This window comes from Bicyclus anynana, chromosome 25, assembly GCF_947172395.1.
Source record: "Bicyclus anynana chromosome 25, ilBicAnyn1.1, whole genome shotgun sequence".
Lineage (NCBI taxonomy): Eukaryota > Metazoa > Arthropoda > Insecta > Lepidoptera > Nymphalidae > Bicyclus > Bicyclus anynana.
Window position 1 is genome coordinate 8,488,050 of NC_069107.1, and position 26,005 is coordinate 8,514,054.

Genomic DNA, 26,005 nt, shown 5'->3' on the forward strand with positions numbered 1-26,005 from the left:
CAGGCTCCTCAATTGTCCAAGTATATACAATTTTTTTGATATTTTCTTCAAAATATAATGAGGAATAACTCCTCCAGTTACCAGATTCATACCTTTGTGACCATACGCTAGAGACCCTTAAAGCTTTTTTTAAAAAAATCTTCCACAGTGTTTTTTGAAGGGTCGTCGCGAAGCTGTGATTATAATGATATTAAATTGCTGAGGAAAATATTAATAATATACAAAAAAAGTCTTATATACTTGGACGGTTGAAGGTATAAATATTTGAAAACTACCTTCCAAAGCTACCAATTATGAAATTCTGATACAGGTCTACCAACTGTACTACCAACACTCAATAGAACCAGCCCAATCAGTTATGTAAACTTGATAAAACTTGATACTTATTGCTTAAAATTAGAATTTGGCTGCCGCTCTTTCGCGCGTCTCGGTAATAAAAAATCTTTCTTCCTATAAATGCGGTATGTCTGACTGTCGCAGTCTCTCGGTCTATACGCGATTCTTTTACAAAACATGACTATATTTTCTGAGTATGAAAACGTTTATGGACGTTCCTGGATACCTAATTGAATTAAAATAGAATGCTCATGTCCATGGTATGGAACGAGATGAATCATAATACATGTCGATTGCGTCAATGTGCTGGTACTTAATATGTTTTGCTGTCATTAGTTTTAGGAGATTATTTTAAACCTTAAGGCATTGGGTTAAGATCGTTTTTGACGTTGTTTGTTTTAAAATAATATAAGTTTGTTGTAAAAGTTTAGATATTATCAAAATATTTCGTCTTTATAGAGCCTTCATACTAGCGTTTATTTAGCATAAGCGTTATAAAAATAAATGCGCAGCGAAGTCACCTAAAACACGTCACTGATAAAGATTTAATTGTTTTTTCGTGTGTTTGTATTTGATAAACAGGCAGACCAAACAGAGTTTGCAACTTTGAAGATAAGTCATAAACTTGTTTGACGGTATCGTCACTTAACATCATAAGATTATAAATAGGTGATAGAATCATCATCATCATCATCATCATCATCATATCAGCCGATGGACGTCCACTGCAGGACATAGGCCTTTTGTAGGGACTTCCAAACATCACGATACTGAGCCACCTGCATCCAGCGAATCCCTGCGACTCGCTTGATGTCGTCAGTCCACCTGGTGGGGGGTCAACACTGCGCTTACTAGTGCGATAGAGTAGTCAAGAGTAATCTTTAAAAAGTTGCTGGACCCCTAATTTTCGATGGTACAAATGCTTTAGTTAGTTTTATGAACTAAATATACCCTTAGCATCGTGCTACTATAGTTATATTATTATATATTAAATGGAATTAGTAACTTAAGTATTATTAACTTAAGTATTATAGTGTTAATGAGTATTTAAATGATAAAAAAGCTTGCTGTTAAACTGTATTATACGACTTTGCTTAGTTTTAAATATGTTTGTAAAATGGTGATAAATAAAAAAAAATAAACCTTATTGTTAAGTTTAATTTGTTGTGGGCTCTTCTCGGACCAAGGCGCGTTTGGAACCCTCGTAACTTTAATTTTAAGTTTTCGAATGATTATTATCTTAAGTTTAATATTATTACCTGTCATAAATGAATTTTGACTTTGAATTTTGACTTTGACTTTGACTAAGTAGTTATTAAGTAGTAGTAACTTAATCATTACAATTATTAGCATTGTGCTACTATAGTTATAATTTTGTTTTCTCTGGCATTAGTAACGTAAGGTTAACCTCGCGTTTTTGCAGCGTCACCTAAACGCTCCACAAACGCCTACGCTAGTATACGTACGTCAACCAAGCACTCATTTTCTATTGAAGCTGATCTGAGATTGGGAATAATATTACATTTTCCTGTATAGATAAAAATACATATACTCTGTGTTTCATTGTTATTTCGCACCGTGGGATCTTTTTGTGTTCGTACACCCAGATCGGTAATAATTCAAATTTATACCAATCCTTTTTTGTTGGCTTGTTTTGTTGAGTTTTTTTCTTTATCTGCTTATTTTTTATAATCTCCGCGGCATATAGTATCATTTTTCTGATAAATCTTTGTTTGCTCACCGGTTAAAAATACCAGTTTCATTCCAATCCACTTGATTTATTATGGCTGATTTGCGTTGGATAACTTCAATGGTTTTGTCTAATGCTAACAGTATTTTTTTATAATTTACAATTTTAAATTGCTGATTTAAAATGTACGCTTGTCAATCAAGCTTGACGTTCACTAAGATACACGTTAGAGTGGAAGATTTCTAGTGAATTAAACATATTTAAAGGAAACGTTGTAAAATAATGAAAGTGCTCAGAACTTTAATTGTAAAACAGTGGATCATTAATCTATACTAATATTATAAAGCTGAAAAGTTTGTTTGCTTCAACGCGCTAATCTCAGGAACTACTGGTTGGATTTGAAAAATCTTTTCAGTGTTAGATAGCCCATTTATCGAGGAAGTCTATAGGCTACATATTTATCCCCGTATTTCTACAGAAACGGGAACCACGTGGGTGAAACAGCGCGTCCTCAGCTAGTCATTTATATAATTATAGTTCCTAGTTAATGTCTGCTTGCTTGTAGAAGCTTGTTTCTTTTTCATAGGAAGAGATATAGTTTTTTGGTGAATCCATGAAATGCCAAGATATTCGTCTCATTTTTACAAATTTTTATATTAGCTTCACTTGTAACTATGTATGTAAGAAAATCTTGGAATCTTAATTTGATTCTCTTCCCGGTCTTCGATTAGGATGATATTTTGCACACGCTCTGAGCTCTGATGACATTATTTTTATACTATTGCTTATTTGTATACCAAATCTGATTTTGTTCAGTTGAGTATAAAATCCGTAACAAACGAAGAAAGTCTTTGTTGTAATTTTGATAATATCAGTATGTGTTTCACACTTTCCAGTGAAAAGGTAAAAAAAACACTTTATAACAAGAAATACATTCGAAAAATTGTTTTGTTTTATAGGGTCCAAAAACTGGGCAAAGAATATGCCGTCTCTTTCTGAAAACTTTAATACAACATAATGGTAGCGTTCATTAATTACATACGTTGTTCTTATACATTTTTATAATAACCTTCGTTGCAAAAATACCTTATTACGAGCATTACTCATCAATCGTATAAATGGATACTTTATTATTGGTATTAAGTAAAGTCAATTAATTACTTGGCAGTATGAACGGAGACGTTTACATAGTACAGGCGGCCATAAACTTCGGTCGGCGGATGAAAGGGCAGATAATTATGAACGTACGCATGCGTAGATCAAATCGGGGCCCGACGATCGATAAAGGATCTAGATTATGTTGAGATCGATCCCTCGTTGCATTTAATAGTTGAATAGAAATATAGACTGAAATCTTAGAACACGATGGCCGCTGTAATGCTTTTTTAGTTTCTGAATGTCATTTTAAATGTAGAAAAGTTGTTTTACAAAACTGTTTTACATAAAGTTTTGTTTTGAGAGTTTTGTGATCGAGTTATTTTGTTTATTTACTATAATTAATTTATCTTCAATTAATAGTTTTGATTTTACGTGATCGCTTTTTGAGGTATGGGCATTGAATAAATTAAAGTACCTAGTCAATATTTGTATCAATAGAACCGTGATAACCCAGTGGATATAACTTCTGTCTCCGATTCTGGAGGGTTCGAATCCGGTCCGGGGCATGCACCTCCAAATTTTAAGAAAATAAATATCACGTGTCTCAAACGGTGAAGGAAAACATTTTAAGGAAACCTGTATACCAGAGAATTTTCTTAATTTTCTGCATGTGTGTAGTCTGCCAATTCGCATTGGGCCAGCGTGGTGGACTGTTAGCCTAACCCCTCTCATTCTGAAAGGAGACTTGAGCTCAGCAGTGTGCCGAATATGGGTTGATAGCGAACCTAGTCAATAAAATAAATTAAAAAATTAAAGTTTTGTTGTAGCTATTTGCAATATTGACGACTTAATCTTTCAAGCGAATAGATGTAAATTGCTGAATTTCTTGCTACAGCAAGAATTGTCAGTAATTGCAATGTACAATAGCTAGCACCGGTAAATCTTCGGCTTTGTTCGTCCATCTCCGCTCCACCCTGGGCCGTGATTGGCGTAAATGGATCGCGTCATCTTGTTCAGTTTTTGCTCTCTTTACACTGCCGTCTGCTAAGTTTTTCGTTTTTACACACGGCATGATATAGCGCCTGTAATGGTCAGGCTTACCTCATTTTAATTCAGCCAATAGGAAAAATGAGAACAGTTTTTTAAATTGTATTTAAATTAAGAGTATGCTAAATGTTATGCGATATCTGGTATTACTTTCGGAGTTACAGGGATTTAAAGGGTAAAGTTTGCGGTACTGCCATGCAAAATGCCAAAACGCTCCATATTAAATGGCACAAAAGAATGACGTCGTCGCTAAGAGAGATCTTCAAATTTGTATGCGTTCAAACAAAGTTACAAATAGCTGTGTTATTTGATATTTTTATCTGTGGTAGCAGCATCATCATTATCAGCAGATGGACGTCCACTGCTAGACATAGGGCAAGGACTTCCAAACACAAGGAGTCATCTCGAGCCGCCAGCATCCAGCGGCTCTCTGCAACCCGCTTGATGTCCTCGATTCACCTAGTGGAGGGTCGACCAACACTGTACTGTACAGAGTCGCTATTCCAGCACCTTGGGAACTCTTCGAACTATGTGGCCTGCCCATTGCCACTTCAGCTTCGCGACTCGCTGAGCTATGTCAGTGACTTCGGTGCGTCTGTGGATCTCCTCATTTCTGATTCGATCACAAAGAAACATCGATCATAACTCACTCCATTCCCCGCTGAGTGACTTTGAGTGGTAGTAGCATAGGCTGCGAATTTTTCAGCCTTAAGGCAGAGATATACGTGAATTCGGCGTCAATATGGGTACATCGTTCGCATTTTTCTCTGTAATTTTAATCCAAAAAAATATGGAAAATATATATGTTGATCTCCACAATATAACGCATGTCCTTGTGATTTTCAACAATATTAATTTAATTTTCAAACGTCCTATATAAATACGCAAAGCAGCCTCTGTTTTTGTAACTTGTATCGGTTTTACTTCCAAATTATGACTCTTGAGTTTTTTTTGTTTTTTTTATCATATGAAAGAACACAATACTTACGAATTCATGCTATTATTAATGTAAATAACGTTCTTAATGATTTTATTTCATAACTAGCTGACAGCGCGCGGTTTTACCCACGTGGTTCCCGTTCCCGTAAGAATATAGGGATAATATATAGCCTTCCTCGATAAAGGGGCTATCTAACACTGAAAGAATTTTTCAAATCGGACCAGTAGTTCCTGAGATTAGCGCGTTCAATCAAACAAACAAACAAATTCTTCAGCTTAATAATATTAGTATAGATTAAAAAATGTGGTAAGTGTGGCTGCTGCAGGCACTTAGTCCAGTAGTCAATTAGTGCTTTGAAACCTCCCTTTTTTGTCTAATTCAACCCGATATGTATCGGAATCTCGGAACGACGTAAGTGATTTAATTGGTGACGGACCGATGTTCAGCTTTTAAGATAATTGTTTGCACGATTTATCTACTTTGTTTTTTGTCTGTTTGTTTGTTATTTTCAAATTGTTGCCCTGTGTAATTAGTTCAAAATTGTTTTCAGTATTTAGATGGTTACCGAGTATACACCGGCTGGTGTATAAATACCAAGACTTTTTAATGATAAATCGGTTTTTGAAGTCGACCACCCGAAATTTTAATTCTTAGTCTATACTAATATTACAAACAGGTAAAGTTTTTACAAGTTAGCCCTTGAGATTGGAAGCGGGCTAACTTGTTAGGAGGAGGATGAAAATCCACACCCGTTTCGGTTTCTACACGACATCGTACCGGAACGCTAAATCGCTTGGTACGTCGGTAAGGTGGTAACAGAAAGGGGTGTGGATTTTCATCCTCTTCCTAACAAGTTAGCCCGCTTCCATCTAAGACCACATCATCACTTACCATCAGGTGAGATTGTAGTCAAGAGCTAACTTGTAAAGAATAAAAAAAAAATATTGTATTTATCCTAGATAAAATACTTCAGTCCCTGATTGTATAGTTTATGCTTAGAGGAATTCAATGGTATATTGTTGGGTTAATATAAAATCGATTACCCATCGATTCTATCGTGTCCCGATCGATCAACTCTCTCGGATCTTTTCTCTTAGAACGTCTCATACAAGCACTGCTAATTGGCCAGCCGATTTATTTGCGATTGTGTAATTATTTTCAGCTCTCCTCTATCATACAATTCTATTACATGTTCAATCTATGTTATTCATTGGTGTGATAACCACATTGATTTAGTTGTTAGTTGGAGCTTCGAATTGGGGTTCTTAGTTCAAGTTCTGTGTCGGGTTTTGATATTACTAGAAGACGACACGCGGTTTTACCCGCGTGGTTCATGTTGTAGGAATACGGGAATAAAATGTAACCTATAGCATTCCTCGATAAATGGACTATCTAACACTAAAAGATTTTTCAAATCAGACCAGTAGTTCCTGAGATAGTGCGTTCAATCAAATAAACAAACTCTTCAGCTTTATAATATTAGTATAGATTAAGCTTCTCTATCTTTCGAGAAATTCTCAGTAGCAGATCAGATTTGATACTATAGGTGATGTTACACTCCCGTGCCTAGAATAGAACCTTGAAATGTTAGTCCCGGTCATTATCATAATCATCTGATAGTGATTGTTATCATCATAATCATCATCATCATCATTATTATTAACAGCCGATGGACGTTGGCCTCTTGTATAGACCAAACATCACGATCTCGACCCGCCAGCATCCAGCGGCTCCCTGCAACCCAGTTAATTTTTTTTTTTTTTTTTTTTCCGGTGCGAGGTCACCATTGCATCTTGGAACCCCAAATGTAAGTGCCGTGAACGTTCTGATTGGCTAGTGGCAGTTTGATACTGTTACTATCGCGTTAACGTAAACACGAATTTCTAAGGTATTAAAACAGCGCCATCTCGTACTACTGCACAACAGTCTCAATTCCATATAAATTCGCGTTTACGTCAACGCGACAGTAACAGTATGAAAATATTGAAAACTCCCACTGAACGCTCAACAAACAAACGTAAACAAGTGACTTATATTCTGACAAAGCAAGTGTCAAATGTAAAAAGATGTTATTTTTATATTTCATTTGGAAGAGATGACCTGATCTTACTCTCTTTTTAAAAAACTAATCATGAAAATTTCTGACAGAGAGTCTGTATTTTTACCACAAACCAGAATTTATTTAAATTTGACACAAGCAAAACCGCAGGTCACGACATAATTACGTAAATAAAGTTGTTCAATCATAATACATAACGGTTGTTTCGCTAAAAGAAGTTTAAAAGATAATAATTTTCTTATAATTGATTTGTGTGATGCGGATATTATAAACGACGGACTAAATTAAATCATTCAAGTTTATAGTTTTAAGGTCGAGTCACACTTGACAGGTGCATTTAACGCACGCAACGCACTATAAGTATAACAGACTTAGCAGTCATCACACGGTTTCTTCCGCGTAGTTCCCGTTCCAGTAGGAATACGGGGATAATATATAGCCTTCCTCGATAAATAGGCTATCTAACACTGAAAGAATTTTTCTTGAAAAATGGAAAATGGAAAAAAGTTGCTTGCACTCGAATGTCCCACAACGGGAGGGTTGTTTTTTTTTATAAAATTTCAATAGTTTTTTGTATTTATCAACATTGTTGAAACTAAATGTAAGAAAAGGATGATACCTATATAAATTATTATATGATCGTCGATTCGGACGAATTCTACGACGCCTGAGTCTTTAGATATAATTTAATTTAAATTAAGTATATTTCCTTTTAAATTTTTAATAATATGTAGTTATAGATAGGTACGTTGTTTTAATATTATTGTAAAATTTAAATACACCAATAAAGTTATTCATTTCCTACAAAAAAAAAAACAAAATATATAAATTATCTAAAGTTTTTATTAAATGTTCGTGGTCAGATTCGCATGTAACAGTGCGTTGCGGTTGTAAGCATCAGATAAGTCTGATAGTACCTTTATGTAGAACTGAATTATTGGACGTAATTATGAGTTATATCGATCGAATTATGAGATTATCTCGTTCGGATCGAGAACATGTTCCGATTATCACCTGCTTGAGAATCGATTATAGATTATAATCGATTAAAACATCGAGACATTATTAGGTTTCCATTTGATAATTACTCTATGTTAAAAATTTCGCGCGAATATTGAAAAATCAGAAGCAAACAAAATCCTGTCCTCAAAAGTCTTAGAACTAAGATAGCAATTGTATTCCTTGTCATAAAATAACAAATAAAATGTTGTTAAGTAGCCTCAGTAGGTATAATCCTGTATTTGTAAAGTTATTAGTAGTAACTGTACAACAAAATAATTTTATATATATAAGTATATAAGTTTCATAAATTGATTTTAAGTATTTACTGCCCCGTATTCTGTAAAGTTACAGCGATGTGACATCGCTCGTTTCCATGGCAACTTCGTTGTTAGTGACATAGACATAAAGTTCAAAAACTAATAAAACTTCTTAAAGGCGAATATTAACATTGTCAAGTGTAAAATAGTGGAATCACAACACTGAAGTCAAATCAACCACTATAGAAAACGTCAAAAATCATAAAAGTTATCGCACATTACATAACATTGCACTTCCCAGAACGTCTGTACTCCGTAGACATAATATTTAATAGCTCAACGAATTGCGAAGCTGAAGTGGCAATGGGCGGGGCACATAATGCGAAGAGCCGATGGACGTTGGGGTCCCAAAGTGCTGGAATGGCGACCCCGCACTAGTAAGCGCAGTGTTGGCCGACCCCCCACCAGGTGGACTGACGACATCAAGCGAGTCGCAGGGATTCGCTGGATGCAGATGGCTCAGTATCGTGATGTTTGGAAGTCCCTACAAAAGGCCTATGTCCTGCAGTGGACGTCCATCGGCTGATATGATGATGATGATGATGATGATGATGATGATGATGACTTCAAATCGTGAAATATGAATGCAAATTTCTTTACTGAGAAATCAGTTTTACTTAATTTTCAATTTATTTCACGTAGAATATGGTGTTGAGATTGATGGCGTCGTTATATTAATAAAATAGAAGTGACTGGTGTAAAACACTCTATATGGTATAATTAATGTGACAATATTTCTATTGTCAAGCCTACTTTATGATGTTGCGTAAAAAAACTTTGAGTTTTATTAAAAAGTGTCTAAAAATGGTTTTTGTATGCCTTACCTACCTCGAAAACTTTACCTTAGTTTTAAGTTTACTGACCAAATAAAAATATTTTTCTTTCTTTCTTTCTTTCAAAAACAACCCAGTGAGAAAGCTTCTGCAGATATCGAGGTATAGCTATACAACTTGAAGGTGAAAGCTTTTGTGATAAGACCGCCTTTGCACAACGTAAATCGTTTAAGTTCATTTTTATGTTCCTTGTATATTTGGGTTTTCAATAAAGATTTCAAATAAATAAATTACTTAAAATTAATCTTGCGAATTGGGACGCATTTTGTACATAATTAAAAAAACGATTGGAAACAAAGAAAACAAAAGGGACCGAATTTAACATGAACCCGTCTTTTGTACACGATTATAAATAAACGCAAATATTACCGCAAAGTTTAACTTATTCGAAGAAATCTAAAGTTATTGCTTCAACCGAAAACTTGAGCCGATAATACAAGTTTTGGTTTCGCAGTTTTTTATCAATCGGCTCAATTTTTGGGTGTTGTTCGCGGCTGATTTAAAGTGGGAAAAGTCAATTTTACAATTATCGTAAGTCAAGTAAGCCGGGATTAAAGATGGATGCTTTCAGATAAGGAGATTGAACCTAAGAGGCCTTTTAAAAACTTTTAAAACAGTTTTAAACTTGACACTTCAAGATGTAGTCTGTCATGAATGACGAAATTATTTGCATTGTTAAAAAGGTTTTTGACAATACAAAAAACACAGATGTATCTCTTTAGATAAAAAATTTTAATAAAAAAAAATTCAACCGACTTCCAACTCAAAAATTAACTTAAACTAAAAAGCAAAAAATAACATCTTGTATATGCGCTAACTTCTGATCAGTTTGAAGGCGGTGCCAAGCCAGTGATGTTTTAATTAAACCCGTTTAAACTACAAAATTTCTGTGGTTCTTTCAGAAACAGCTTTAATTAAAACACAACACTAAATTGGCACCGCCTTTAAACTGATCAGAAGGTAGCCGAACGTAGAAACTCCTCCTTTTTGGAAGTCGGTTAAAAAGCCTAAAATTAAATAAATAAGTAAATTGAATTATAATTGATCTATATTGAATATAGAAACCTTCTAAATTATTAAGAATACGATAATTTGTGAATTCATTTCAAAATAGTTTTTTAGACTATCAGTGACCTCTAAATTTTAATTTTTATTGTTGTGATTAAGCGTTGCCCAATCAAAACAATTAAATAGTTATTTTCAGCCTCGTAATTATCAAGCTAGTTAACAAATAAATATGAAATCCACTCAAAGAATTAAATCCTCACATTTAGAGTGCACACAAGAATCATAAATTTCTGTGCGCGAAGACGTTACTAGGCCTTTTTATTAACAAAAAGAAGCGACGCATGGTCGGGTCACATAATGCATTATAATTTTATACCGCGATACAAGACTCAAATGAATATGCAAAAGATATGTGTGCACGATTGAGTTATTGTTGGGCGCGGTGTTAGTGTGCGTACGCCTTTATGTCGACGAGCCATATTCACATTAAAGAGGATGACTTGACGGGCTCGGTGGCTTAATGGTGAAAATGTGTATTTGTGGAAAAAAGTCCCGGAGTACGCAGACTATAAAAATTAGAATTTGGCTTACATTGAAGATTTGTCATGTAAAGCGTAAATCAAACTACTAGGATAACAGAGATCTATAGGAGATTGACTTATACACTCGCTACAATATGTTTTTTTTTATTTTTTACGAGAAAGTGCTAATGCCGACGAAGTCATACACAATCTCCAAGTACCAGAGTAACAGAGAGATTAGGAGGCTGATTTATATACTCACTTCTCTCTTAGTTATAGTCACTATAATGAGCCCGGAGTACCAGGGTTATAGAAATTGTTAAGAGGTTGATAATTCACTCTATATACGTATCTTTCGCATTTGCCCCATTTTTAGAAAACACCCCCGTTACGTGTATGCTTAACAAACATACAAACTCACTTGCACATTTAAAATGTAAGAATTTAACTTCTTATATCGTATAAATAATTTACTGTAAAAAAAATAACTTGAAAAAAAAATAAGGATCAGTATATTATGAAGTCTTCCTTTTGTAGGTCGGTTGGAAACAAGACAAACTCATATTAATAAATTGTAATCGTTTCAATTATATGCTCTTCATTCGAGCATAATTTCTTTATTTCCATTTAGCTGTATAAAAGGTCAGTAATAATGAATGCATTAATAAAAAACACAAAAAAACACAACCTCCGGGCGATGTTAAAGGACCTTTTTGCTTCGTATGAGTGCATGGAATACACTAAAACGAATCTAAATGTAGGGTTGTCACTCATTGGATGTAACAGTCATGGGTATATTGCAATAATTAATTCTACAAATAGATGTTATATTCTGTATGTTCTAGTGTATTTAAACAAATAACGGAAATAAAATCCATCAATGCAAACGTTGTCGTGGGCAGGACTTCGTTAGCATTGGTGGATTTTCATACAAGTTTTCAATCCCTTTATCTAGTGGTGAATGTTTGTATAAAAATCCTTCCAAGGTGGACTATTTTGGGGTTCAAGTTTTTAAAACTTTACTAAATTAATATCACCCAGTGACTTTTCTTTTATATAAAATAAATGTTTCCATTAAATCGACTTTAGTTTATGTTAAGTTTTATGTCATTTTACAATGTAAGACTTGGATGACGAGTTAAGATTATGCAGTCTTATATTCCTTGGTACCTACTATATATTATAGTAGGTAACAAGGAACATCAATTTTATATTTTACATTTTCAAGAGGAATTCCTGTACTTTCCTTAACAAACACATAACTGTTAGTCATTGGCAACTGCAGATATAATTTTATAAAAGACAAAAATAATATTTTTTTTATTAAAAAAATAAATTTTCTGAAACTTGTCAACCCTATCCACATGCGCAAGAGTGTGCCACGCGTAACTAAAAAGATTTCGCGTGTGTGCAACACTTATGACAAACGAATAGTTTACATGTGTGCGTCTACGTATCACGAACACATAGAGAATATGGGGAGAATAATTGTTTATGTGCGCATCCACGCACACATGTGAATATAGGAAGAAATGCAAACTTTATGATGTCTGCTCACATTCTCGCGGTGCCACAAAGAAATTATACGGACATTAAATCCGTGGAGGTGTTATTTTTTTTTATTATCTTTTTATCATGCCTACACGTATACAATAACTAGTGTATCCTGGATTCGTTCGATATCACTTCGAGGACGATTTATTCTGGCATTCAACTCGGTTTGCTCTTTGTTTTTGGCGTTCCTTTTTTTGTAAGTGCCAAGGATAAGCGGAATATTACATGTAAATGACTGCGATGTTTGAGAGATGGGCACGGAATTGTTCTTGATGGACTGGAAACGTCTTTTTATAAGAATTTTTAATAAGTAGGTAACTAAGTAAGCATTATTATCAATGTATTTTTAATTAACTTCTACTCTATGTTAATTATAGAGGGGGATTTGGAGTTGACTTAGGCCTACGTGAATTTTCCAGTGCGAGATGGCCTTAGTGTGATAATGTTTGAATCTTTAACAATCACTATCGTTACAAAATTAAACATTACCACCCTAAGCCAGCCAACTCGCATTAGAGCAGTGTGGTGGGTCGAAGCTCCATATTCTGTTTATATGGAGGAAGGTCTAGCCTTATATTGACCAGTTAAATAAGGCTGATAATCAAAAAAGTTCGTTAAAAGAAAAAAATATTAACATAAATGGTAAAAATATAGTTTAAAGTAATTTGCTCTGTAAAATGGAAAAATACATCGGTATTTAAACTATTAATATGGAACGCATATTGTTTTAACTCGTACATACCCATTTTTGAGCAAATAAATCTTATTTTAAAAGTTTGACAAATAATATACAAGGCGACTCCATTCATCCCATGTTCCAGCGTTCAGAGGATACGATGTTAATTAACGAAGGCTGACACATGTTTCTGAATGGATGCCGTTTCCTCTAACCCGCGGAGATGTAGGAAGCTAAGGAAATCGAATAGCCCCATTATATCGATTAAGTAGTCGGCAATAAATGTCTAATCGAACTATTCGACTCGATCTATAAGTTTATTTTTTAATACTTTTTGGGTTGAGTTCTGAGCTTTTGCGTTTCTAGCTCTCTATTGAGTTTTCATAAGGTTTTCTCAATGAATTCCGTTTCTCTTAGCCCGTGGTGATTTAGGAAGCTTAAGAAATCGATTAGCCCCATTATATCGATTAAGTAGTCGGCAATAAATGTCTAATCGAACCTTTCGATTTAACATCTATAAGTTCTTTCTTTTTCATTATTTTGCGCAGAGTTCTGAGCTTTTGCGTTTCTAGCTCTCTATTTAGTTTTCATAAGGTTTTCTCAATGAATTCAGTTTCCTTTAGTCCGTGGATATATAGGAAGCTTAGGAAATAGATTAGCCCTAATAAATCGATTAAATGTCACTAACAATGAAGTTGCCATGGAAACGAACGATGTCACATATTTGTATAAATAAATGTAATGTTTCTGACAAATAAATGATTCTGATTCTGATAAGTTCAATAATAAATACTTAATGATCATAATTATAACAGTTAAAGAAACAGCTTCCAGCGAAATTGAGTTGCTTTAGCATATTTTATGGCTTATTCGCTTAGATTTACAACAGCATAACGATCTATGAAATAATTGACCTTTTATTGCCCGAAACATCGATTTAGATGAACGATTATCATAATCGATAACTAATTAACAGTTTAATCGATTTATTTATCGATTAATACAAAACCGTTCTCGGTTAGGTATTGTTATGGTAACTGTCTTTTTGATAACCAAATGTTGCTTTAAATTACAAGCTTTTGAATTGGAATAAAAAAATCTTATAAAAAAACTAGCGGACGCCTGCGAGGAAATCGATATTAAACTTTCAATCCCTATTTCACCCTCTTGAATTTATATTTTCACATGTTTTATAAATAATAAATAGTTCAATAATCGTTTAACAAAACTATCAATAACTCAAAATTTAAACAATTTATATTTAAACAACTTCAACCTATTTTTAACCTTAAAGAGGTAGAATTTATTTTCCAAGTTTCATCTAAATTCATTTAGTAGTTTCAGCGTGATGCCCGGTCAACAAAAATACGGACAGACAGACATACTCCCCTGGCTAAGTTTGTTGTGGGCGTTAAGGCGCGTTTGGAACCCTCGTAACTTCAATTTTAAGTTTTTTGACTATAATTATCACCATTACATCAAAACATAATTTGTTTCAAAAGTGCTTTTAAACTAAGCCTAATTGAAATAAATAAACTTTGAACTTGTATATGTATAGTGCATACCCTAGTTAATAAGTGCTGTGCAAGCCATTCCCACGTGACCCCAATTATAAATCCGTGTTGGTTACGGAAACCGATGTTTTATGGATATTAATATACAAAAAGTAGTTAATAATAACTAGTATGTGATAGAAACAGTCTTAATAACCGTAATTAAAGATTTTAACCAATGAATAATGACTTCATCGCCTCGGGATTGGTCCAAAACTTGTTACAGAGAGATTGTGACGTATTGAAAAGAGTTAGAGAGATGTGGGAATGTTTTTTTAGTTACCTAACTATAGTAGACTAGCGAACGCCCTGCGGTTTTTGCCCGTGTAGTTCCCGTTCCCGTGAGAATACTGGGATAAAATATAGTTTATGACACTCACAGATAACGTGGCTTTCTAGTAGTAAAAGATTTTTTAAAATCGGTTCAGTAGATACAGTTACCTCCTACAACACCTCTTTATAATATAGGTATAGATGAAAAGTTGTTTTATTTTTTTTTTTATTATAACAAAAAATACAGCAATTTTATAGGCAAAAGACGACCTTATTACTAATAATGATCTCTTACAGGCAACCTAAAATGTCACAAAATCGTTTCTGTTTTCTTTAGTACTCTTCCAATTTTAAAAGATTTTGTTTCAAAAAAAAATCCAAAAAAAGTATGAAATTATGGGAGTCTTCTAGTATTTTACCTTGATGGTTACTAAGTTACAAATTAACACTAAATTCCCGCCTAATCATATTGAACGAGCATAGTGGGCCTGAGCTTTAGAAAACCTATTCCCAACAGTGGGACTCGACTACGCCTTAGATAACAGGAAGTGTTAACAATAGAAGCATTAAAGAGAATTTACACTCAAATGATAGTCTAGATTATGCGGTATAAATTAGCTTTGAATACATAACATCTGATATTGTAAATGGTACTGCATATTCAGAAATAAAGGCCCCTTCACACGCGCGTTTTTCGAATAAGCTTCGACTGAACAACGCTAACGGAAATGAATCAATTTCAGGGGAAAAATTCATTGCTATTATTCGTATTTCATACGAGTAATAGCAATGAATTTTTATTTTTTGATAATAAATTATGCGCTTTTAAAATATACTAAAACGTTCCCAGATAATATAGCTTAATTGATTAGTGAAATCCCCATCTAAATGGATTGTATGAATGGATTAGAACGAATAATAGAGTTGTTTTTGACATAATCGCTGAAATCCAGAATATAAAATTACATTCATAAATACGGAATGAATACAAAACCTCTTTCCAAAAGAAAAAATCTATAATTATTAGTTAGATTCGCGGTCTTAAAGCAGCATATTGAGATTTAGAAATATTTTACACTTATAATATGGATTTTGGTTGTAACTAATAGCAATGTCTATTTTTTACTCTTTTAATTAAATATTATGCTATTAACTTTTGACACTGCGTAATCTGTGCCGTTTATAATTGCATAGTTTACTACAGATAATGCATCTTAAATAAAATATCGTTATATCTTGTAGAGTCGAAGCGCTAGTGTGTAAGGGCCTTTACACTAATTTGCATATATGTCTAGACCCCAACCCGTTGCGAGTTTCGGAGAAATTAATGTCAAGCTACAATGTCAACGCGAACTAATCGTATAATTAGATACGTATTAAATATCAGGGTAATCGAGATCATTGATCTTAGACTATAATTAAAGCAAGTTACAGTAAGAGCTGTTTGTTTTTTGCATTAAATTACTAGTTAGACATTGATTTTTAAGGGTTCCGTAAACTTATTTCAAAAGGTTGGTTTTAAGCTCTGTAGGTATTTCAAGACCTACCGCTTCTCTAATTAATTTAAGTGTAGCCCGATTTTTAGGCATTATCTTTTTATTTTAGACGTAAGTATAAATAAATCTCCTTTATTTCCTACTTTTTTAAAGAGAATATTAGCCATGTATTTAAAAAAAAAAGATGATTAGATCCCCTTTCTTTCCTTCAATAGAAAAATACTGTGTAAAAAGTGTAAGAAGCGACAGAGGCTTACGAAACAGTTCAGTCAGACTGTATTACTTTAAAAAACGGATAATAAGACAGTCGTTCGTGTACGAGGTGCCTAATCCAAAGTTTCCGAGGACGGTGGGGCACGCAATAGGCAAATAGTTTCCCATTTAATGTAATAGTGGCGACGCGTCCGGTGCGCGCCGATTTGCTTTATTGTCGTGCGACCGCCAGCACGCCTCGCCGCGGAGTGGCGGGTCACCTGCACTTTAGCTCTCGACAATTACTGTTTGTTATCTATTGTCTATTGCGGTGACAGACAATGAAACAACTTCTATTGGTGGATTCCAGTAGTTTATTTTTAATCAAACAAGTGTTGACAATGCCTACTGATTCTGCCTCATTGGTCCAATGGTTAACATATGGGGTTTCAAATCGCGTGATCCTGGATTCGAAATGGGTCGAGTCATGCAATAACTACTGATACTTTCTCTCTTCCAATTAATTTGCAGTAAAACTCTCAGCTGGTGTTGGAAAGTTTTTTTTCCACTCCCATTTCGTCTACTCAATATAAAATAGTGGGCGCATAATTGTGCCTCTGAGTATACTTCCGCAGCATTGGCTACGAAAATTCAGACTTCCATAAAAGAGACAAAATCGAGGAGGCCAAGACCAACGCCAATTGCAGGGGATCTACTGAACCGATTTTAATTTTTTTTCGTCAGTGTCAGTTATATTTTATTCCCGTATTCTCACGGATACGGGAACTACTAAAATAATAGCGTACATTTTCAAATCATAAAGTGGTTAATTTTTTTTACCAAATCATAACGCAACTGTAAAATGATCTAATAACAGAGTGTGTCATAAGTAGTTATGACATACGGACTGTATAATGTTATGATGGAAATAAACTACATTTTCGCCGAGTAACAATTATAGTAAGGCTAGAACGCGTTATGTACAAGGCTATATCCCCGTATTTATAGGATCGGGGACTACGCCGGTCAAAACGCAGTGTGTCTCTACTTTGTAGCGTACCAAAAACTAGTTTAGGGTGGTGTTGTAAGTTTAATTTTTAATAAATACTAGTCAAAACGGACAAGTGTAGAATGATCTATTAGCAGAGCGTGTCACAGTTGCGACACCGCAGTGAGTCGCTCCCAGGCGCTCAATTGAGTGAATTCGCTCCATTGAGGAGATTAGCTGAGGTTTCCACTATTAGCGCTGGGGCCACAGGAAGGATCTAAAACAACTCAATTGCTACCATTTTTTATTGCTCAACTGGATTTATTTTGGTAACGGATTTGACTTCTTTTTGTAATGGATCATCTGGTAGACTTTTTATCTCAATAGATTCACGATTACGAACAGAATACAAATCTGAAAGGACTAGGGTTTGGCTAGTGGGAGGCTTCGGCCGTGCCTAGTTACAACCCTACCGGCAAAGACGTACCGCCAAGCGATTTAGCGTTCCGGTATAATGCCGTGTAGAAACCGAAAGGGGTGTGGATTTTCATTCTCCTCCTAACAAGTTAGCCCGCTTCCATCTTAGACTGCATCATCACTTACCATCAGGTGAGAATGTAGTCAAGGGCTAACTTGTAAATAATGAAAAAAAAAAAAAATATTTTTGTTATATGTCAACCGACCTGTTAGACTTTGTACCATCTTATATAACTTTCAGTAGCTCTAAGACAAGGTAAAATTGTCCAAAATTACTCCTAATTGAATCGATTTGCAACAAGAAACAAGCACACCCATCACATTAATACTACAAAGACATTTGTTTTGGTACTTTATGTGCTACCTTTTATTCAAACAAAAACTTTATTTTCTTCAACAGTCAAATATTTTTTCTTTGGGGGGGGGGGGGGGGGTTTCCCCATTAGTTAGTAGGAAATTTTCACAAGGGTTCGTGGAGAAACTCTGCTCTAAGGTATCTAAGGTTTTTCAAGGTCAGAATAACGAAATGGTCGGGACCTAAAGGATAATGAGGCAATGGCAAATGAATTTCATCGGCAAAACTGGCTACTGAAGGCAAAAGACCAATCAAATTGACCGCATCTTCACCGCAAAGAAGGATTTCTTCTTTTAAATAAAAGAAAAAATCATTTCAAATTATAACGCACTTATAAAATTAAAACACTTAGTATTGAATCAATTGTAAACTATTAAGAAGAAATAAAAGGTTTTTTTAAATTTATTTTTTATTTTTATTTTATTTATCTAAGATTTTATCTTTAGGTAGTGAATATTAGTCTGTTAGTATATCGTATAATTTTGAATATTATAACAATTTCCGATTTTGTCCATAGCATTCATGATTTTTTGTTATTACCTCAATAATTTCATAGTATCTTTGACTTATTAAAAGGCTTTTGACACATTTTTTGAATTAGGTTATAAAATATGTAAACAGCGTAACACCGTCTCACACTCAGTTGACTTTACAAGTGTGAACTAGCCCTAAAGGTCAACGCACACAAAACCAAATATTCCAGTAATGCGATATTGATAATGTAACACTGTCTTATACTCAACTGACATAACAAGTGTTAACTAATCCGGATAATTCTCTGGATCTTCTGAACCGATTTTGAAAATTCTTTTATTATTAGAATGCCACGTTATTTGTGAATGTCATAAGCTATATTTTATCCCCATAATCTCGCGGGAACGGCAACTACGAGGGTGATTCGATAGTAATGTAAGATTGTCTCATTGTTTGTACAAGTGTGAACTAGCCCTTAAGGTCAACGCACACAAAACCAAATATTCCGGTAATGCGGTATCGATAATTAAAACAAAACCGAAGCGCACCGGCCATCGAATAAATTAGTGAGATGTCACATTTCGCGGCAAAGTGTAAAATATCCCCGGTTTTTCAAAAATGTCATACTTATGTCGGTTTTACTGAGATCTCGAATTTTAATTCTGTTTGCCTTGTATACAATTAGTGTGACAGTTATGTTTTATATACGCGGCACGATATGAAGACCGTTATGACTTTAATAAAGCTTTATAAAATTTAAACATTTTTTTTTATAGGAACAATTTTTGACTACCTTTCAGGCGCAATCGGAAAGCATTGCTTCGTTACCGAGTATTTTAGTTAGTAGTTAGTCTGTTAGTAGGTTTCGGTCGTGGCTAAATATCGTCAAAGAGATACCGCTTAGCATTTAAGCGATTTTTTGTAACCTATACAAGAGCTGGTTTAGATTCCTAGCTTAATTTAGGATTTTAATATCTTCGATATTGGCAAAAGTTTGGTCTGTTAGTAGATTTCGTGGTTAGTTACCAGAAAAATAAATTGCCAAGTATTTTAGCGATTTAGAACAATGCCGCGTGGAAACCAATCGACGATTTAATTCAAAATTCAAAGTCTTTTACTTTGAAATTTAATCTGTAACCAACTTCCTCTTCTTCTTTTTGGTTTATTGGCTCTAGGCGTCTAAAGATTGAGCCACTGACAAGTGTTTTTAGTTTTTGTTTAGACAGAAAACACGTAATTTCGAAAAAGGCAACGCAGTTTTGGATAGGATCAAATGTGCTCTAGTCTACACCTAATCAATTAAAAAGTTCAAAGTGAAACTATTCTACATCTAGGAAATACAATATTGTGCAACCACAAGATATTGGCCGTTGCTCGGTTAGGTGCTGGCGACACATTTTTGTGCTAATTAAGCCAATTCACGGCGTACGCATAATTGGTGCAAACTGCTGAGGACGGGAATTAGCAACTTTACTTTGTTGTGGAAAGTTTTGTTACAGATGCACAACCTACAAGTTTAGTTTAAATCTTAAATCTAGAATAAGGCTGCCTTTGCAATTTTTTTTTTTTTTTGTGTACATAAAGTATTTCTTCTTCTAGCATGTGAACCAATGTTTTAAATATCAAAGGAAATAACTAAGTAAAGATTATTTGATTTGAACTGTGATAGCCCAATTGATATGACGTCTGCCTTCGATTCGGTGGGTGTAGGTTCGAATTCGGTCCGGGGCTTGCACCACTATTTTTTCAGTTGTGTGCATTTTAAGAAATTAAATAACACATGTATCAAACGTTGAAAGAAAAACATCGTGAGGAAACCTGCATACCAGAGAATTTTCTTAATTCTCTGCGCGTGTGAAGTCTGCCAATTCGCATATTTCTAAATCTAGTAAATGATATTCAATAAAGTTACAACTAAACTCACCGCTAGCTTGCATTTTCCTTTCTTGCGAATCTTCTGCATCCATCATTGATTGCTTTTGGAAGAAATTCTGTGGAAATTAAATAAAAAAGTTTATTTCATCTGTATGATAACACTGAGTTTAATGTTTAAAAAAGATAGATGAAGTTATTTTATTGCTTTTCTTAACAAAATATGAGTATTATAGAGGTGTCTGCCAAGGGACAATTATGTGTCCCAATTCTTTAGGAACGTACGCTTTGCACTTTTACCCACCAAGGTCGCATTTCCGTATGAATACAGGGATAAATATAAACAAAATTTCTCGCTGATGATGTAGCTTTCCATTGGTGAAAGAATGTTTTTAATCGGTTCAGTTGTTTAGCCATAAAAGAGTAACAAAAAAAAACTTTAATTCACATACAGATTTAAGATACCTGAAAAATATCTATACACAATATTTAAATAAGTGGACTTTTGTTACCTGCATTTGTAAATTGGACAGGTCTTCTAGATTCTTCCTCATCATCATGTTCTGATCAAACTCGGAGACGCTGTTTCCTGCACTTGACGTCGTCGACTGCTCCTGTGCAAATAACCTCATAAATATTATATTAATTGCAAAAATAAGCCTGTCTGTCTGTTTTCAGCTTTTGATGGCTAAGCTGCTGAACCGATTTAGATGAACTTTGGTTAATAAGTTGGTTTTTGGGTGAGAACAAAGTTTTATCTACTTTTTATTTTTTATCATATATAGCGTTACTTAATAGGATGTGGTCACATACCTGTCCATCAGCATCCTTGGATACGCTGAGGTCTAGGGTTTGTTCTCCGTCATCTGAACTTGCTTCTTCATCTTTACTTAGCAGCCTCATTATGTTTAATGTCCTTTGCCTGTTCAAATAAACGCTTATTAAAAAACATATATTTTTAATTTGACAAACAAGTAAGAAAAATAAAACGTGCTTTATTAAACATCAATAAACGATTGATCACAAAAAAAATATTATCTCTGTTTGTCAATATCTGTATATATTATGAACTAGGTAGTGTTTTTTGCAATTAGAAGTTATTTCTGTAAAAATAAATTCTATAGATTTTTTTTTGTATTTTACTTGTATTCTTTGTTTTTTTTTATCTAACGTAAAATACTGAATATAGGTGTATGTTATGCTATATCTAAAAATAAATAATAATAAAAACGTACACTTGAATTGAGAACTTCCTCCTTTCTTAAGTAATTTAAGAAAGTGAGTAAAATGTCTTTTACACAATTTGAAAATTTTTAAACACTTCTTTTTTTATACAGATGTTTAATATATGGCTTTACATATTTATTAAAAATACTTACATTGTAGATTTGATGTAATTGTCAGGTGTTTTCGGTGGAGTGATGTTGGTGGACCCCTCGTCCTCCGTAGCTGATGAGGACCTTCGTAAGCTCCTGTCTGTTCCATCGCCGGAGTCGTGACGACGTTTCAGACTTCGAGGTAGTTCGGTGAAAGGCTTTGGGACTGTCAAAAATATATAAGAGGTCAAAAGCTTTACCTATTTCAATTTTCAGTAAATGATATTAGAAATAAGCACAATTATCAGTAACTTTACAAAAACTTTTCGACTTATGATGAAATTTCATACTTATCATATATTAATACAAAAAAAAATTTACACTACTTTGCTCTGCGTTGTCATGTTAGCATTATATTTTTGTTTCCGTCAAAATAACAGTACACAATATTAAATAAGTTCTAGTCGAGCGAAATTCCGTGTGCAAAAACAACGAATTAGCTGTTTTTTATGCATATAATTAGGATATTAGATTTACTGCAATATAAAACCTAATCACAGAATATTAAAATCAACGAGTACATTTTTATATATCGACTAGCGGATGCCCGCGCCTATTTTTTTTTAAATCACACACATACTTCGGTATATATTCATTTATAAAAACTCAACAAATACAATAGTAACGATTATGAGTGCTCTTACCTTGTAGTGCTTGGAGTGCTAATATTTGCCCACTTATAGCGTCAGCCACTTCATTTGACGATAGACCGTATATACCCAGTAGTTCCTTCATAGTATTCATTGCGTAGTCCCTTAAAATTCTATTCGTAGCGTTCGACGCATCACCGTTCTGTTGAGGCTCAGTCGTCTCCAGAACTTGTGGGTTCTCTAATCTCACACTGGTATTCACATCCTGGTCTTTCCCCTCATCGTCACTATCTGAATCCCTTCTTCTAGGCGGTGAATTAGTCTTTATTAACTGGGATATAGCAAACGGATTTTTGGCACAGAAGGTTTTGTTTTGTAAATTACTAAAGTTTAACACTGTACGATCCCTGTCCGCATCCTGGTTCATTTGTAAGCTATGGATATAGGAACGCTGGAAGGAGTCGACTTTTTTGTCATCTGACAAATTGTTTTGGTAATTTGCGTCTATGTTTTCATTTGATTCAGTGCTCAATCTCCTACTGAGATCTACTGCACCGCTTTTTAGTAAACTAAAGTTTTTAACACCTATTTTAGCGTAGGTTTCATCTGTTTCATCGACTTGATCAGGTGTCGTCCTTCCATTGACAGGGCTTGGTAGTTCACAGTTGGCACCATTGGATTCGTCTGAGAATGTTGTCGTGTTTGGAGCACATCGCGGTTTGAAGTTCTTCCTCTTGTTTCTTTTGGGCATGTTGTAGTAAGAAGACATATCTGTGCTGTGCTCTTCTTGGTGATCAGAACTATCCCATGTGTGCATGTAGAGGGGTTCCTCGGGTCCAGCTTGCAGCCTCTCGTGTAAAGGATCCTGGTGCGCTGCCATCGCAGTAGTCATCTCTGGCAACTCGACGCAACTCCGACCTGACAATACAAACTTACTTTCAACAGATTGTAAACAATCGAATTTGAATTCAACACATTTTACCGTCCAATAATAACAGTGATTCATTTTCGTTAATTTTAAATGGAGACAATGTGTCAAGATGAGACAATGGGCCTTTGTTGACGCGCAGATTAGCTGAATGCTGTTTTGGATTCGATTTGAAATTTTCTCGCTGCTGTTTTTTAAATAATAAAAGTGTATCGGTTTTCATTTTTAATTGTATTATTGAACTTTGACCTCGTAACTTATAGAGCCGTGATAGCCTCCGATTCCGGAGGGTGTGTAAATATCACTTGTATCCAACGGTGAAGTCAAAAAATATCATGAGGAATACCAGAGAATTTTTTTGATTCTCTGCGTGTGTGAAGAACAGCGTGGTGGACTATTGGCCTAACCTCTCTTATTCTGAAAGAATACTCGAGCTCGGCCGAATATATGTTGATAATGATGGTGATGATGAACTTACCGAGGATTTGGTTTGTTGTAATTTACATTCTAGTTTGATTGGTACATAATTGATCAGTCTTCCAAATCAGCCAACGTTGTCACCTGAAACAAACAAACAAAATTTAAGTTTGTTATATTGACAATAGTTTAACAAAGATGATTAGATACAATGTTATCAGTATTTTTATAAAATATAAAATCTACTCTACAAAATAGTACTACAAACAGTAAATTGCAAAAACTTTTCAAAATTGAAAAAAAAATACTGTAAACGAAATTAATTACCGCATTTTTAAGTTCCGAAAGACAAACTACATACTATATGTATACTCGTGTGTCCGTCTATCTTGTCACATTATTTGTATTTAATTGTAACATGTCAAATAGTATTTTTCTAGCATGATGAAATGATTTTAAATCAATATAGATTAGTATGGATTAGTAGAACGCTTAAGATAAATCCAGTTATGTATCTATAGTTAAAGTCATAACGTATTTAAGTAACGTAACGGTATATAGAAATATCCACGTAATATATTACTCAAAAAACTTAATAATTCCGTAATCTATAGTAATAAAGAAAAACTTGTAGGTAGATAATTACTCTAGTTCGGTAATGCTATATGATTACAGTGCGCGATGTCTGCTAAGATTAAATGTTTAGAGTTGGCCAGAGAATTAAGTGCTGTAAACAAAATCGACTAACACGCCAAAATCGCGTAAACCGATATTATATAAAATAGTTGAAGAGACAGTGGCCTTTATAGGGAGGTCAGTTTATAATTGCGTCGAAAATTTTCGTGTCTTAAGTTTTATAATTTAAGAAGGAAACACGTCGGATGAATTCGATTTAATTTGACAAGAAGAAGGTTCGGTTCCTGATCATATCTATGCAGATAAATGTAGCCCCATTCGGGAAATTCAAGAAAACTGTTTACTGGTTGTTTGTTGGTAAACGCTTTATGACTTTTTAAATGCATTATCATTTAGAAAATGTTTTTATTTTGGTAGTGGTCTTGTGTTGTCTACAATAATATTCGAAATAATAGCAATACAAGTACAATAGGCAATTCTCAAGTTCCAGAAAATTAAGAAAATCAATGCATACTTCGAAATGAATTCATTTCGTTTATGACTTTTTGAATACAATGTAATTTAGAAAATGTTTTTATTTTTGGTAGAGGTCTTGTCTTGTCTTGTCTACAATAACATTCAAAATAATAGGAATACAAGTACAAGATAATAGGCAAGTTTCCAAAAAATTAAGAAAATCAAAGCTTACTTCGAAATTAACAAATTCAGATTCTAAATCACTTTAAAGGCTTCTAAATTGGTTTTATATTTTACGATTATTTTAAAAAAACGTCGGTAAGTATTATTTACAACAAAAGACTACTTAAGCACATATTAAAATTTTCCCACTGGCTCTTTGCACAAAATACACCGTTCCGTTTTCTAGGCGAATTGACGTAATTCGGCCGTAATTTAAAGATAATGATACAGAAAAAAACACACCACACCGTAGCAAGTATTTCTTGTATCACGCATCGATCAACCCGGTATGAAATTAATTATATTCAACGTATTAGATCTATTTTCGAGAAAACGAGATTGCTTTAAGCGGACCGCGAGAAAAAACCAACGTATTCAATATTCATGTTGAAATTGGTTTAACATATTTCTGGTGTACCGGTTTGTTTTGTTTTTTTTTTTTTTTTGAATAAAAAGTTTTGCATCCAAAATATGATATGTCATACATGTATGACATGTCATATGTAATACATAACTGGTCTGGTCTTAAATGTTGTTTTTTTTATTATGCTACGGTCTCTAGCAAAAGGTAACAAAACTAAATAACCAGCGACATTATTTATCATTTTCATTAACAACC

General features: G+C 34.1%; 1 protein-coding gene across 6 annotated transcripts in view; it reads right to left on the reverse strand.

Moving 5' to 3' along the window:
* LOC112047366 (uncharacterized) overlaps positions 1–26,005 on the reverse strand; it is a 147,415-nt gene that overhangs the window by 27,318 nt on the left and 94,092 nt on the right. For 5 of the 6 annotated variants that reach the window (XM_052889224.1, XM_024084476.2, XM_024084475.2 and 2 more), the window contains 6 exons: positions 24,134–24,216; positions 22,782–23,645; positions 22,141–22,303; positions 21,575–21,683; positions 21,274–21,375; positions 20,814–20,880 (listed from right to left, as the gene is read on the reverse strand). In XM_052889224.1, the coding sequence (XP_052745184.1) occupies positions 20,814–20,880; positions 21,274–21,375; positions 21,575–21,683; positions 22,141–22,303; positions 22,782–23,619 (1,279 nt within the window). In that variant the 5' untranslated portion in view covers positions 23,620–23,645; positions 24,134–24,216. The remainder of the gene's footprint in view (positions 1–20,813; positions 20,881–21,273; positions 21,376–21,574; positions 21,684–22,140; positions 22,304–22,781; positions 23,646–24,133; positions 24,217–26,005) is intronic. The other variant, XM_024084477.2, reaches the window with a different exon arrangement.